This window comes from Phodopus roborovskii, unplaced genomic scaffold (assembly GCF_943737965.1).
Source record: "Phodopus roborovskii unplaced genomic scaffold, PHOROB, whole genome shotgun sequence".
Taxonomy (NCBI): Eukaryota; Metazoa; Chordata; class Mammalia; order Rodentia; family Cricetidae; genus Phodopus; species Phodopus roborovskii.
In genome coordinates this window covers 16,976,552-16,991,497 of record NW_026126567.1, presented here as the reverse complement: position 1 = coordinate 16,991,497, position 14,946 = coordinate 16,976,552, and the positions used below count along the sequence as shown (strand labels likewise).

Sequence of the window (14,946 nt, the reverse complement as noted above, 5' to 3'; positions counted from 1 at the left end):
CACCTGGCATCCATTGTCCCCTCCATTAACGGTGAACAAACATTAGTAAGTATCAGCTAGGTACCAGCTTCTCTACTAACTGGCTAAGGAAACAAGGCCGCCATGGTGCTTACAGTCTGGAGTGTGGCCTTAAGATAATGCGGAGTTAGCTTTTCAGAAGGGAGAGTGGTTCTGAGGGAGAGGGGAGGTGGGGGGAAGTGGAGGGAGGCAAACTGGTTGGGATATATTATATGAGGGAAGAACATACTTTCAATAAATAAAATACAAGAGGAAAAGGAAGGAAAGAGAGGTGGAGACAGCTTCGGTAATGATGTCAGCACACTGGCCTCAGTGCTCGGGAAGGCAAGAAAAAGAGAATTTAGGGAAGATGAAACACACAAAATACAGAAATAAGAAAGACTAGCAGACCTCAGAAGCTAAGTTCCTGATACAATAATGTATCGTGTAGCTAATCTGTCTGTCTCAGTTCTGTGATTTAGGAGAAGCCATGGGACCCTGTAGTCGGCTTCTGTTTCTGTTTCATTAAATGTTTTCTAGATAAGATAAATCCAAATAATATCTGGCTTGCTTTGTGGTGCCAAGATCCGCCAGCCACACTTGCTCACTCATGTCTGCTCTCTCTTTTGTTAGATATCTAGACCCAGGGCTGTCTTGTGGGGCTTGCTGAGGCTGGACACTCAGGAATGGGGCCAAGAGGTTGGCAGAGTAGGGGAGGCCCTGAGGGACAGCTGTGCCCAGCTTCCCCAGCCCTCTGCTCACTGCACTGTGGGAACAGCTCTCCTCTCTTCAGCAGCCCGTTCAGCGTGGTCCCGCTTGGAGATCACACCAGGGCCTTGAGCACACCAGGCAAGCGCTCTGCCACTGAGCTACAGCCCTGCTCCAGTCCCTTTAATTCAGGCCATTCACAAAAGATGAGTGAAGTACAGCCAAACAACCAGGATGAAGATAAATAAAAACAAAAGTAGAAATGTCATCTGGGTCACATAGTAATGTAAAATGGTTTGCCGGGAATTTGGTGTAAATAAAGCTTCCCAGACACCAAAGTAAAGGAAGCTGGCATGACTCGACAGTGCCAGCATGGCAGCCACTGGCATTTGATCTTTGGATACTCCAAACTCAAATGTACTGTCCCACACAAAACACACATTGCATTCCAAACACTTTGTGCAGAAACAACCAATTGTGAAACATTCCTTTTTGAATATTGTAGATGTGCTAGTTTAAAATAATTATTTTGATCTTCTTTTACTATTTAAAATGTGGCTACTATCAAATTTGGAATCCATGTGGAGCACACATTGGTCCTACAGATTATATTTCTGTTGGACAGCGACAGTCTTTCAGATAATCTTTATCAGCTGATGAATAGATTGGCGACACCAGAGAATGTGACTCAACAGTAAGATAACAGGTATAGGAATGTGGGGTGGTGGTGGGAACGTCTAAAACTGATTACGTTGAATACGATACAACTACAAATGGATGAAAGGGCACTAAATTATAAACATAAAACATTTGCAGATATGTTATAACATAAAGCTAACGCTTCCAAACTTCAGGAAATGGAAAAAAGCATACAACTGTAAACACTGAGACATGAAGTGTCTCCTGAAGGAAACCCCTTGGTTATGACACAAGATTCAATGCAATGTCAACATTTAATCAATATTCAGAGTAAACGCAGGACTTTTGTCTCTTGTGATGTCTCTGCTATATTTACCAACAGTGTAACACTTGATTCAGTGAACACCTGCATCCACGAATGGCTCCCCAATTCCTCTGTCAACTTAGACTGCTCCTTAAAATTGCTTAGCCAAGCTCTTCTCATTCCCTAGATGTGCCTCAACTTCCGTATATCCAATCCCTCTTCCCCGGCCACCATGTTCCACCCACTGACCTGGACTTGAACACAGCGTTCCTCCTTAAGCCTTCATTGCCTTTTAATCCCATAGCCTATCACCAAATGCAGGCTTCCAAATGGGAGCTGAACCATCTTGATACATGGAAATAAGAAAGAAAAAGAAAGAAAGAAAGAAAGAAAGGAAGGAAGGAAGGAAGGAAGGAAGGAAGGAAGGAAGGAAGGAAGGAAGGAGAGGACTGAGTTGAAGGGGTGGAGGTGTGTGTAAGCACAGGTTACTAAGCTCTGAGCTGGATGCGCTGAGCTTCAGATGACCTTGGAATCTCAGACGCTCCACTCCTCCTGGTGCTCCGTAACGGGATAGCCGAAAAGGGCCATGGGAACTGTGTTATGTCGGGAAGAAAACACCAAGGATAAAACACAGGGGCCTAAGAATAGCAAGAGGTTTGGCTGACAAATATGACAACAGATCAGGAGGTCTGAGGCAGACACAGGAGCCACCACTACACACACGCTGGGTACACCTGGGAGATGCTCAAGAGTGTGGGTCAAACAAAGCAAAGCAGTCTAGGGTGACCAATGGGTCTCTACCTGCCTGGAAAGGCTCTCCTCGGAGCTCGGTTAATCTGTAGCACAACGACGATGAGTGTTGCAGCCAGTGAGAAGTAGACCCCACATTTGCCATTCTCTGTGGGGTGGCTCTAGAAACAAGGTGCCCAGGCTCCAAATGACGCTATCATCTACCTTACTAACTGACCTTCACAGGAGAGTGATGGATGGACTTGGGTTATTTGAATGAAATTGGGCTGGAGGGATGGTTAAGAGTGCTTTCTGCTCTTCCAGAGCATCCAGGTTGGCTCTGAGACCCACCAGCCATGTGATGGCTTACAACTGTGTGTAACTCCAGACCCAGGGCATCCCCTACCTTCTTCTGGCTTCCGTGGGCACCAGGCACGCACATGCTGTACAGACATACATGCAGACAAACACTCATACACATTTATTTTTAATGTTGATCGTTATAAACAGTCACAGGGAAAAAAAATGCCCAAGTGACATTTAGGAGTTTGCAGACTGGAACCATCTATAAAACTACTTTTTCTCTCTCCAGGAATAAATTTTTATACAGGAATTGCTGAGAAATGGAAACTCACCAGTTCAGCACTCGGGGGAAGGGAAATGTGGGGTTTGGGGTTTGTTTGTTTCTCTTAGCCTTAGGCTTTATTTGTTTGCTTGAATTCAGTACCTTCATTTTGCACATGTTGTGTCACCCCGTGCATGCCACCGGACGTGTGGAGCTCAGACAGCCACGTGCAGGAACTGGTTCTCCCCGCTGCCGTGTGGGCTCTGGGGACTGAACTCAGATGTCAAGCTTAGCCACACGTGTCTTTAAATGGAGTCTTCTCGCCGGCAGAGATTTGTTTTGTTTTGTTTGTCACAAATCTATTCAACTATTACTAGTGTGATTACAATTTAATACACCTTAAAACTATCTGGGAGGATGAACCCATTAAAGCATTCAATCTGTATACAGGCATGAGGACCAGAGTTCAGATCCCCAGAACCCATGTACATGCTAAGTTGGCCCGGAGGCCTGCCTGCAATCCTAGCTTCAGGACTCCAAGAGCAAGCTTACAGTGGGATATTCACTTTGTCTCCTTCTGAGGCACTGACCACGCCCATTGGGGGTGGAGCCAAGGGCGGAAGTGACCTGTGGAAGGAGGGCTGAGGAGGAGCTGGGGAACGTTCTCTTGCTGGCGGTCTCGGAGAGGAGAGGAGAGCATCCGGTGGAACTTGCTGGTGTTCATCTGTCTAGGTTGTAAGTTATTTCTCCCTGAGTAAACATCTATTCGGCCCATTTGTTTATCCTGATCCTTATTAAACCGCAATACAAGCTGGCTGGGAGACTAGGCAGAGTGGTGAGCTCAGAGTTTCACTGAGAGACCAGACCACAAAAAGAACCACAGAAAACTTCTCTCATCATCCCTCACAAGCATGGGCACCCACGTGCACACCTGAAGAAGAAAACTGAATGTTCCTATTTCCTAACGATGTGACAAAGGGAGAATAAAACAATTCCGTCACTCAGCATGAAGAGTGGTCAGTGAACTCCAAACACTGTACCTAGCAAAGGCTCCCAAGAAGGACTATGAGAGCCCTGGAGCCAAGCCCCAGCTCCACGCCTCTCACCAACCAAGGGGAAATCACAGACGCTGGCTCGTAGGGCTACTGAGAAAATCAAATGGAGGAGACAGGTAAAGCAATTAGAGCCGTGTGTGGTGAATGTTAACTGTGGTCATTCTCATGGTGCACGCACTTGAGCTGAGAAGATTAATGTGGGAAAAAGGCTGGGGGAGGCCGTGCACACCTGTGATTCCAGCACCGAGGCTGGGTGAGGTGAGCAAGAGAGGTATGTCACTGACGCTCTTCAGCCAGCCAGCTCCAGAGCCAGAAAGAGACTCTGCCTTGAAACACAAGACAGAAAGCCATCACGAAGACGCTTGACATCATCCTCCATCCTCCAAGCAACATGCCTGTGTACCCCCTACAAATATGCATGTATGCCACACACATGGACACACACCAAAAAGAAACAGTGATAGAAAGGAACAAAGAAAGCAAATAACATGACTGATGTGGAGTGAATTTGCCTTAAGGCTGCCAGTCTGGGAGCTGGAAGGGAATGTGTGGCCCACACCTGTGTCCAGGCTGTGGCTTCTGGCCCTGGCTGGGCACTCACTGTCAGGGTCCTGGCTGCTTTGTGCCGCTGAGCAGTCTCCTGTCTTCATCCTCAGCCTTCTTGGTCTAGGTCTAGCCTGTCCTGGTGGATCAGATTTGAAGCGGGCAACTGGCCCTGGCCCCTCTGGTATTCCTCTTTGAGTCCTAACTGGGTGTTGCCTCTTCTCACATCCTACCTGGCCCAGCAGCTCCCAGCCAAAGTGTGACAGAGGACTGAAGCACGCTGAAGTCACGTTTCCAGCCAGGGAGCTGCAGGACGGATTCAGTGTGGAGGTCACCTGCTCAGCGCACTGCAAAGGGGACAGACATGTGGAAGTGAGGGCCTGGGTTTGAGTTCTGTCTATTGTGTTTTGCCAGTGGACGAGCAATGAAATGCTGGTGTCAGAACAGTCTCTGTCGCTAGCACAAAGTGACACTTGCCATTCCAGCTGTGGCTGTGTTAATGGCCTCTGTCTGACAGCCCCGCAGTAGGGTGCTGTGGGCTCTGCCTTGCCCTGAGGAGTTAGGGGTTTGTTGTTCACCTCTCTGCGGGCCTGCTTGTCAGCCGTCACCCAGTGGGAGCACCCTCCAAGCCCCCCTTCTGACATGAACTGTAGCAGGGATCCTCTCTTGAAATCTCCATTTTGGTGGCTTTGCCTGAAAAGCTCACCTCAAGTGTCTGACCTCGAAGGGTATTAAAGAGGTCAGTGCAGGCAGTGAGCCCAACATTGAGGCCCAAGTCCTCCATTCAGCCAAACCGCCTTCCCAGAAACTTACGATGGATGCCAGCAGCAGGGAGTTTGAGGGACCCCCTCTCTTGTTTGCTTATGACCTGTCAGCGTTTAATTGTTGTCATGCTCTGTACTGGACACTAGAGATAAACATGTCGGCCCTCAGAGTTTCCTGATCATCCTGAGGCAATGTCAGCCAGATGACAATATAACAGCTTGGAGGGGAAACGGCCGGGTGTTGTGAGATGGCACAAGGCAGAGACGTCAGGTGTAGGGAACGAGATTTCCGTTAGAAGCTGTGCAGAGAGCCAGTCTGTGAAGCGCCATGTTTTCTGCCTTCTTTCCCAAAGGGTTTGGATTCCCTGAGGCCCCAGAGCTGAGGACAAGGCTTTTCCTGGCTTCCAGAAATTGGCTAGGGCTCTGCAGCCCCGCTAAACCCTGCCTGCTGTGTATCTGCCTCTGGCACCCTTCTGGCATTATGTGAGGTAAGCATTTTAGTGGCACCAAACTGGTGACATCTGTATGTTCTGGTCTCCAGTCAGCAACTTTCCCTAGCACATCAAGACAAATGATTCCCTTCCACTCCATAGGGTCTTAAGTGCTCTGCGATCTGATACACAGTTGCACAATTCTTTTCAAGGTGAGGACCTCTGGTAAAGTAGAACACACACACACACACACACACACACACACACACACACACACACACACGGAGGCTCTTTTTAAAACAAAAAAAAAAAAAAATGGGCAAACTACTGAATAATCAGTTTACACTGAGGCTCTCTGAGCTCCCACCGGCTCCTCTTTCCAAAAGCAGTTTTCAAACATGGAATCCAGGAAAAGCATGAAGCAAGCTGTCTGGCTTCTCTCCAGCAGTCGGTGGGGAAGCCCAGGGCTCTGTGCATTGTGGTTCCCTCCTCTCCTCCCACACTTTCCACAAAAAGAAATGCAGAATACAACCCAGTGAGGGTAGCCTTTGTCATGAGCAAGCCTGAGCAGGGCACAGTGGGCTGCCGTTCAGATGCTCCCCACAGAGTCAGCCATGGGGGACACAAAAGGTTTGCCAGAAAAGTCCATAGAATGCTGACAGATCAAGCCATGAGTCTTGCCAGCGCTCCTCTTGGGAAACAGTTAGCCTGGTGCCTGACTGCAGACACCTCAGTTCTTTTCATAGTAGGTCTGAAAATAGCTCAGAGTTCTTTAAATGTCTGGCGATGTGGGCGATGAAGAGTTTAGTGGGGGGAAAAAACCCACACCTCCCAAGAACCCCAATTCTGTCCTTGTTATATTCCCCCACAGGCTGCCTGGAAGCCAGGCACAGTTAGGCACCCCACAGCTCTTTGGAGGACCATTTTTCTGGGCCTTGGAATGAGAATGCTGATCCAACATGCAGCTCACAGGGCCCTTTGTGCTATCAACTCTGTGTGTCCCTTGCTACAAGTCCCCCCCCCCCCCCCCCCCCCCCCCGTCCCTGTTGCCTGACCTTGCCCCACTGACGGGCAACACTTTTTGAAAGGACCTGTTTTCCCTCTTAGAGCTTAAAGGGCCCATGCAAAATTTTCTCCCTCTTGTGCCGTGACCCCTCCTATGTGCCCTTGGACTTAACACAGCTCCAGCAGTGGCCAGGGAAGTCACTAGTGGGTCTCAGACACTAAGATATCAGAAGGTCAAAGGTGAGCCTTGAAGGGCCTGCAGGAAAGAAGAGGTCAGCTGGCCAGCCTTGATTGGGGGTTGACTGGTAATTATCAACATGAGAGTTTGTGAGGTCTGAAGAGGGGCTGAGAGCCTTTAACACAGCTGTGCTGTGAAACAAACATTAGTGAAGCCTGGTGTGCAGTTGAGTGCAGGAATGAGACTGAGTGTTAGGGATGTCCCTGGATATTGCATCTTCACCAGCAGACTAAAACCTACCCATGTCAAAACCACCTGGAGGGCTGGTACTAGAGCTCAGTACTAGAGCACTTGCCTAAAATATGCAAGGTCCTGGATCTCTCTCTCTCTTTCTCTCTTTCTCTCTCTCTCTCTCTCTCTCTCTCTCTCTCTCTCTCTCTCTCTCTCTTCCTGTTTTTCTCTCTGGCCAGTTGTATCTGCAGATGCCTGGTCCTATCTCACAAGTCTGGTTTTGTAAATGAATGACTCACAGAGGTCTCTCCTGCTTCTTGGCTAAACTCTCCCCAGATGAACCTAATGTGAAGTAGCTCTGCAGTTTGTACTGCTTACTACAATAACGTTCTCTTTTTTTAAGATTTATTTTTATTTTATGTGCATTGGTGTTTTGCCTACATGTGTGTCTGTGTGTCTGATCCCCTGAATCTGAAGTTACAGACAGTTGTGAGCTACCATGTGGATGCTGGGAGTTGAACCTGGGTCCTCTGGAAGAGAAGGCAGTACTCTTAACCACTGAGCCATCTCTCCAGTCCTGTGACATCCTTTCTATTTATCACTCCTGAATTGAGTATGGTTCTTGACAATGACTCAGCTGCTGATAAATGATTGCTATGGAGCTTAAATAGATAAATAAGTGGGGAGGAGTCAAGATGATTGACGGTCCCCCCCAATGGACCAGAAGCTCCGAGATTCTAGGAACAGAAATGAGGAAGACAGGAGGACATTGAAACGAAGGGGTAAATCCACATTAGAGAGGATGACTTCTCAATGTGGTTGCATAATGTGAACTGGGGCTTGAAACTAAGCTGGAGTGAGGCTAGAGACATGGGAGCCACGCATGCTGGTTGAGGCTGCAAGAGTTCCTCCCTTTGGAGAAGGGGAAAGGGAGGCTGCAGAACTTGCCCAGCCAACAACATGCAGCATCCAAGAATTGGATAAGAGGAGTGCAAAGAAGTTGGAGGTTTTTCTATGGGGTCAAATAATCAACGGGAGAAGAGCCCTCCCATTAGGAGTTAGGAAAGGGCAGTTCCCCAAAGTGATGGGAGCAGAAGAGAATCCTGAACACTTAGACACTCAGGTAGCCTTAGACTCTCGGTTTCAGGTAGAGAGAGCTAGAGCCAGCTTCAAGAATCCTCCAACAACATTCCCACCCAACCACCCTGGGCATGCTGAGTTACTCCCTACCTGGTACTGTCAGTAACCACTTGAGTTGCAAAAAAGATTGGCATTCTGGGACAGGTAGGCCTGTCAGAGCAGGCTGTGGAGGCTCTAAGTAGGCCACCAAGTTGGAAGGAAATCCTTCAGGAGCCTCTGGCCCACTGGGGACCCAAGAAAATGTAATAAGCCTCCTACCAAGCATCCAGCAGCTCCAGATCTTAGCAAAAGCTCCTTCCCCCTGCTGCTTGACAAGAAGAGATGTCAGCCTTGGGTCTGGGGAGACCATAATTTAGATCTAAAAACAAAACAAAAAACAAACAAACAAAAAAAAACATGGAAATGTGGGGAGGCAGGATGGTCTTCTACCTATAATACTAACACATGAGAAGCAGAGACAAATATTCCCAAAGCAGGCTAACTAGTGAGACCAGCAAAACTGGTGCTCTCTGGGTTCACGTGAGAGACCCTGCCACAATGTATGAGGTGCATAGTAATTGAGGAAAATAGCCCACTTTAACCTCTAGCTTCCACATGCATGTGAACATGAATGCACACATGCACACACTCATAAACATGAGGGGGAAAAACAGAAACCAGTGAGAAGCAATTAACCCTTTTCTCAGTCAGTTCCGTCCCCTGCTTCCTGGTGTCCTTGCCTCTGCCATTCCACGTGCAGTTGAGGGGCCTTAAGGGAGTTAAATGATTGTTTTCTGTTTAATCTGCACATTTGAGTATGCCCGTCATGCGCCTCATTCCAGAGTGGAGGCACAGGAGATTCGAGGACAGGACTCAGACATCACAGCATAGTGGAGCCGCCAGAATGCTTGCACAGTAGTGTGTTAATGAGTGTTAAAATTGACATTGCAAATACAGCGTTCTTGATGTTTAAAATTACAACCCTGGCACAAGTCATGCTGTTAAAACATACAAGAAATACCAGTTAAGTCTTCAAGTAGAGACCACACATCCCATACAGATCGCAGCTATGTCCCAAAGTGCAGAACGAATCATTTTCATTGAAATGAAGCGATAATTAACAGGTAGCTCAGTGAGTTGAGTGCTACGATAAGTAGAAATAACAAATTCAAATATTAAACACCAATTACTACCTGATGAGCGAGGCATAAGCTTGGCACTCAACATGCCCCTCCTCAGCAGCAAAACCTGGCAAATGAGGGTGTCTTGTGGGGAACACAGCCTAAGACCTGTGCATCTGTTCAACGAACACGTGTCACTTCCAAAATGTCCATCGCACTTGCTGTGAGGAAAGCTCTGCCCATCTATTTGTCCCAGTGACATTGAACAGATCGAACACCAGGAGTAAAGTTGCTCTTCAGCCACCAGCAGGACGCAAGTGAACCTGTGTCGTGTGTGTGTGTGTGTGTGTGTGTGTGTGTGTGTGTGTGTGTGTGTGTGTGTCCCACCAAGGAAGGATTGGTTATGGGTCACATTGACAGTCTGATGGGGGTCACTTAATCTTTGTAGCTTTTACTCCCGAGAGCATGACAGAAAGCTAAGCTACCCTTTTCTGGTTACCAGGAAAAACTGCTGTAGTGGTGCATTATCTAATGTGGCCAGTCAGAGGCTTTGCTTCTGAGCCAGCACTTGTGAACGTCCTACCTTGGTGTGGCTTTGGTGGTGAGGGGAGTGTTCCCAGAGTCACACACAACCTTCTTCACCTTCTATGGGAAGTCACGGCAGCATCCCAGCCATCTGCAATGCTCTCCCTCGAGGTCTCTGAAACCACTGCTTGGAGAACTCCATGCTACTGGGACCTTTCCTTGTTTGGAAGTGACTAAAGGTCTTGGTGGGCAAAGAAATATTCTTTTACAATTATACATATATGTACAAGAAATGTTAAAAAGACAGTCTCTAAAGCACTTTGGGGTTCCCCCAAAGAAAGGCACCAGGTAAAAGCAAGTCATTACCAAAAAAGGAAAGTCAAGTTTTCCAGCTTCCTTACATCCGCTTGTAGGTACCCACTACGGGTATCACTTGTTTGGTGGTAAGCCCGCTCACTCATTATAAAAGCCTTATGGGAGTGGCTAAGTTAGTCTGTCTCCTGCCTCCGTCCTCCTTTGCATCAGCTTCAGGTCACTGACCATGGATGTCATGCTGTTACCTTGCACCATCAGCCCCAGCAGACAGAGCAGTCCTCACAGGTGGATGCTGTCACCTGCCTGCAGTGCATCTGGGGACAGTTTTGTGATCGTTCTGTCTTCCAGGGCTGAAGGCACTAGCCAACAGCAAGAGTCCCATGTGCAAACTCCAGAAAACAGGCCTGTTCTTCTGACTCCTCGGCAGGTTCCTCTAAGTTACTTCACACCCCTGCTGCTTTGGAATAACACACATAGGTGTGTCCGCATGGAGGCACTAGGAGATTGCCACCCTCTGCCCTTCTTGAGACTCCAGTCTGAAGAAAAATTTGAACTGGAGGCTCAAGGACATTAAGTGGCCAGTGCATTCACCCAACAAATCGCCCACACTGTAGTAGCCATGACAACTACTAGTACACAAAGCCCTCTGAGAAGATCCACTTTGTACTCCTGTGAGGTGTGGATTATCCCTACCCAACTAAAACACAAAATGGACCAATTAAGAGTAGGTCCAAACTTTGGATAAAAAGCCTGTTTATCACCATATTTGCATCCCTAAATCCTATAGCCTTGCCAAAGACTTAACAATAATGAAAGCCACTGGAAAACCATTAGATTATGTAGAGGATGATGGGAAAGAATTATCTTAAAAGGGGCCCAGCTTCCCCTTCATACTGTATTATGCTGACTAACTGCAGGGAAGGATAAGGGTGTGTGGGGAAAGGAATTAGTGGTGACCCTTCAACAAAGCTTAATGATCGAAAGGGTTTCTTGACTAGCTTTAAGCTTTCAAAGAAACTCACAGTTATTTTTGTTTTATGAAATAGTTTTTGGCTTTATAACTCTTTTTTTCTGGCCTCTATCCTTGCTCGCATCCCCTCCCCAAAGAAAACCCCTGCAATTGTAATGGAAATAAGAACTACAAGGTTTCCACCTTAGGTAAGCCACACTGCCTTCATGCACATCTATATTTCGAATACACTTCTATCCTACCAGGTTTCCATGTCACCGCAGGAACTCAAGGCAATCAAAACATTGTACATACTATTCTGTATCCTAGAAGCAAGATTACCTAAAGAGAATTCTGCTTAGAAATAAAAAGGGCTGTCATTTTATGGGCTTTCAGAGCAGGCAAGAGAATATTTAAGTTACTGCCCTTGCTAGCAACCTAACAACGCTCACCTCACAATGACAATGCAACACTAACCTCTTCTAGTTGAGAAAGACACACAACCTTATTCCTAAACATCTTTAAAAAAAAAATACTTGAAAAACATGCTAATACCAAGACACAGCAAACTTTGGTCAAAATGGCCTGGATTAGGAATCTCAGCCAGAAATAAATGTCTCTATGATTCCTCCAGGAAAAATAGAGGCCTGACTGTCAATGAAAGGGATTAGCCTACATGAACTCTGTTTATAGCATCATGGGGTTTGGTTCATGTTTAGCTAAAGCCCCTGTCCCTAATCTATTGGTTTAAGTAAAAACATTCAGTCTCTACTACGTGTTGACTAAATAACATTCTCTTACACTGACACTTAGGAGATACAAATCAACACACATCTTTCTAAAAACTGACGGGCTTACCCATGCACTTCGCTAGGACAGGACCAAAAACTTGCATTGGTTAAGTGTGCTTAGCTTTGCAATCTTCCCATTTTGGTGTTAAAATTAAACTGAGATTCTGTTTTCACAAGGTTGTGATCCAAATCTCATGATATCCTTGCTGACCTCACAGACAGATGTGTTTCCATGGAACAGACTTACGGGGGCTTTTTGTACAGAGGTCACACAACAACCTCAGAAATAGAAGCACAGACAGCTCTACTCACAGTTAGTACTGGGGCATAAACACTAGAATAGTGTACACAGTGGACAGAGAAACTGGCATTCTAGACACTTATCTGACAGAAAGATGAACATTTTGCGCCCATGATGCAAAGACCAGCGAGGGCCATTTCATTGGAGGCTGCAAAGGCATGGCGTTAGATACACCATCCTCTTTTTAAAAAAACGACTCTAAACATCGCAAAAACAACCTAGGGCTCATATCCCATGCAGCTCTCCCTCTAGGGTAGGGTTGGCTTCTTATGCCAGAACCCCACGGTGCCTGGATTGTGCCAACGGCACAAGAGGCAGGTCAGCAATGCACGCCAGGGGATAACAACCCCTCCCAGCTAATGTAGAGAATCATCCAAGCTCAGTTCACTGGGTGAACTCCTGCTCATGTTAGTCAGGCTTGCCATGAGAGATTTAACTTTATGGGCATAATAGTCCCTTAAATTGACTGAAGGGACCTCCTTCATCCCATCTCCAAAGTCACAGCTGCGCATAGCACTCTCAAGTTGCTTTTGGCGCCGGTAAAAGTGGGAGAACTTATTGAAGATCAAGGTGATCGGCAAGACCACCACCAGGATGCCTGCCAAGATGCAGGCTGAGGCAGTCAGCTTCCCGGCTGTGGTCCCTGGGACCACATCTCCATAGCCAACAGTGGTCATACTGACAGTAGCCCACCACCAGCAGGCAGGGATGGTAGCCAGGCTCTCGTTCTCCTCCTTTTCGATGGTATAGGCCACCACCGAGAAGATGGAAATCCCCACTGAGAGGTAGAGCAAGAGCAGCCCCACTTCCTTGTAGCTGTATTTCAGGGTGGCTCCCAAGGAGCGGAGGCCCGTGGAGTGTCTGGCCAGCTTGAGAATTCGGAAGATCCTCATCAGCCTGAGGACCTGAGCCACCCTGCCCAAGTTAGCCAAGGTAGGGGAGCTCTCCACCACCAGGTTCACCACTAGAGTTATGTAAAAGGGGACGATGGACATGAGATCAATAAGGTTGAGAGCGTTCTTGAAGAACTTGAGGAAGTCAGGGGCCACAGCAAACCTGGCCACCAACTCAAATGTGAACCAGGCGATGCCGAAATGTTCCACGATTTCGAACCTGGGGTCTTCACCGGGGTTGCCCTGGCTATCAGGGATTTGGAAATCGGGCAGGCTATTGAGGCACATGGTGATGATAGATCCCAACACCACCAGGATGGACAGGACACTGAAGACCCTGCTTAGGACTGAGTAGCCCGGGTTGTCCAATGCCAGCCAGAGCTGCCTGCGGAAGTTGCCCAGGGGTTGCCCGTCGAACTTGGAAGCATCATTATAGAAGGCCAAGATCTCGTCAAAGGAGGACGTGGTGCTCTCCTGGTCACTCTGTTCGTCCCACTTCTCCTGCTCAGGTTCCACTTTGCGGCCATGATAGCTGTAACTGCAGCAGGAGTCGATGAAGAACTCATTGATACCCCAATACTCGATCTCCTGGCTGAAGGAGAAGACGCACAGCTCAGCCATGACGTGAAGCTTGCCGGTGTGGTAGAAATGCAAGACGTAGGGGAAGAGCTCCGGGTTGCGGTCGAAGTAGAACTCGTGCTGGACGTCGTCGTAGTCGTCGCAGAGTTCCAGAATGGCCTCTCGCGAGTGGCAGAGGAGTAGACGGCCCAGGCGCGTCTCGGGGAAGCGCAGCAGCGTGTGGGAACGCAGCCGTCTCTTGAAGCCGCCCACATTGATGCGAATCTCCCCATCCTCGATGTCGGCCTCGGACACTTCCCACAGGCTCTGGCGGGTCATGCTGGAAATGCCCAGGCGCCCGCGCCGCGCGGGGGCGCTACACCTGAAAGCAGAAGGAACAGCATCTGTGTGAGCTCCAGCACTCCCCACCCCAGCTTCTCTTTTTCTTTCTCCCCACCCTCCTCTGGCGGGCTCAGTCCTCTCCAGCGGGGTCTCTGTGTGCCTTCAGGCACTGGGGTGCACGAATGGTTCTATGGGGTTACCCTTCCCAAGGCAAGGGTGTATGTTTCAATGAGTACAGCCGGGCCTCCACCTCCTCCCCGGAGTAGCACCCAATGGCTCTGAGAGCCCAGGGGATGGGGGGGTGAGGGGGGTGCTGCATGCTGACCTTGCCTGTGAGCAAACCAAGGAGACGCCCCCGCCCTCTCGCCGCAGACAGGCGGGACCCAAGCTGAGATGCGCACCGGCAGGGCTGGGCCAAGGGGGCGCGGAGATTTGGGGGGGCGGGGAAATTCACCGCTCCAGTCCGTAAATCTGGGCCCAGGAGGAAGAGGGTCAACTCGGAGTCCCAGGTCTCCAGCCTCCAAGGACTGACCCCCTTCCCAGGCCCCTCCCCACCCCCATCCCCGCCCTTCTGGCGCTGTGTCCCCCAGCCGCGTGCGCTGCGCCTTCCCCAGGCTCGCCTTGCGCGTTCTGGAAGCGCTTACCTGGGTGCACCGGCGCCCGCGGCCGAGGCCGGCGGGAAACTTCCCGGACCTGCTGGCGAGCATTACCTCGGTGGCCGCCGGCTGGCTGCGCGAGTGCGCGCGGGTGCGAGGATGTGGATGTGTGCGCCTGTGTGTGTGCCCCGCCACCGGGCAGGCGGGGTCCGCCGTGCGCCTCCTTCAGTCTCGGGCCCCACACGCCGCCGCCTGCAGCCGCCAGAGGCTCACAGGTGGCTGCGTGG

General features: G+C 49.1%; 1 protein-coding gene across 1 annotated transcript; it reads right to left on the bottom strand.

Moving 5' to 3' along the window:
* Positions 1-12,256: 12,256 nt before the first annotated feature.
* Positions 12,257-14,060, bottom strand: Kcns2 (potassium voltage-gated channel modifier subfamily S member 2). Its single transcript, XM_051202618.1, has one exon. It carries the CDS (start codon positions 14,058-14,060, stop codon positions 12,627-12,629), a length of 1,434 nt encoding a protein of 477 aa, XP_051058575.1. The 3' UTR covers positions 12,257-12,626.
* Between the last annotated feature and the right edge of the window lie 886 nt (positions 14,061-14,946).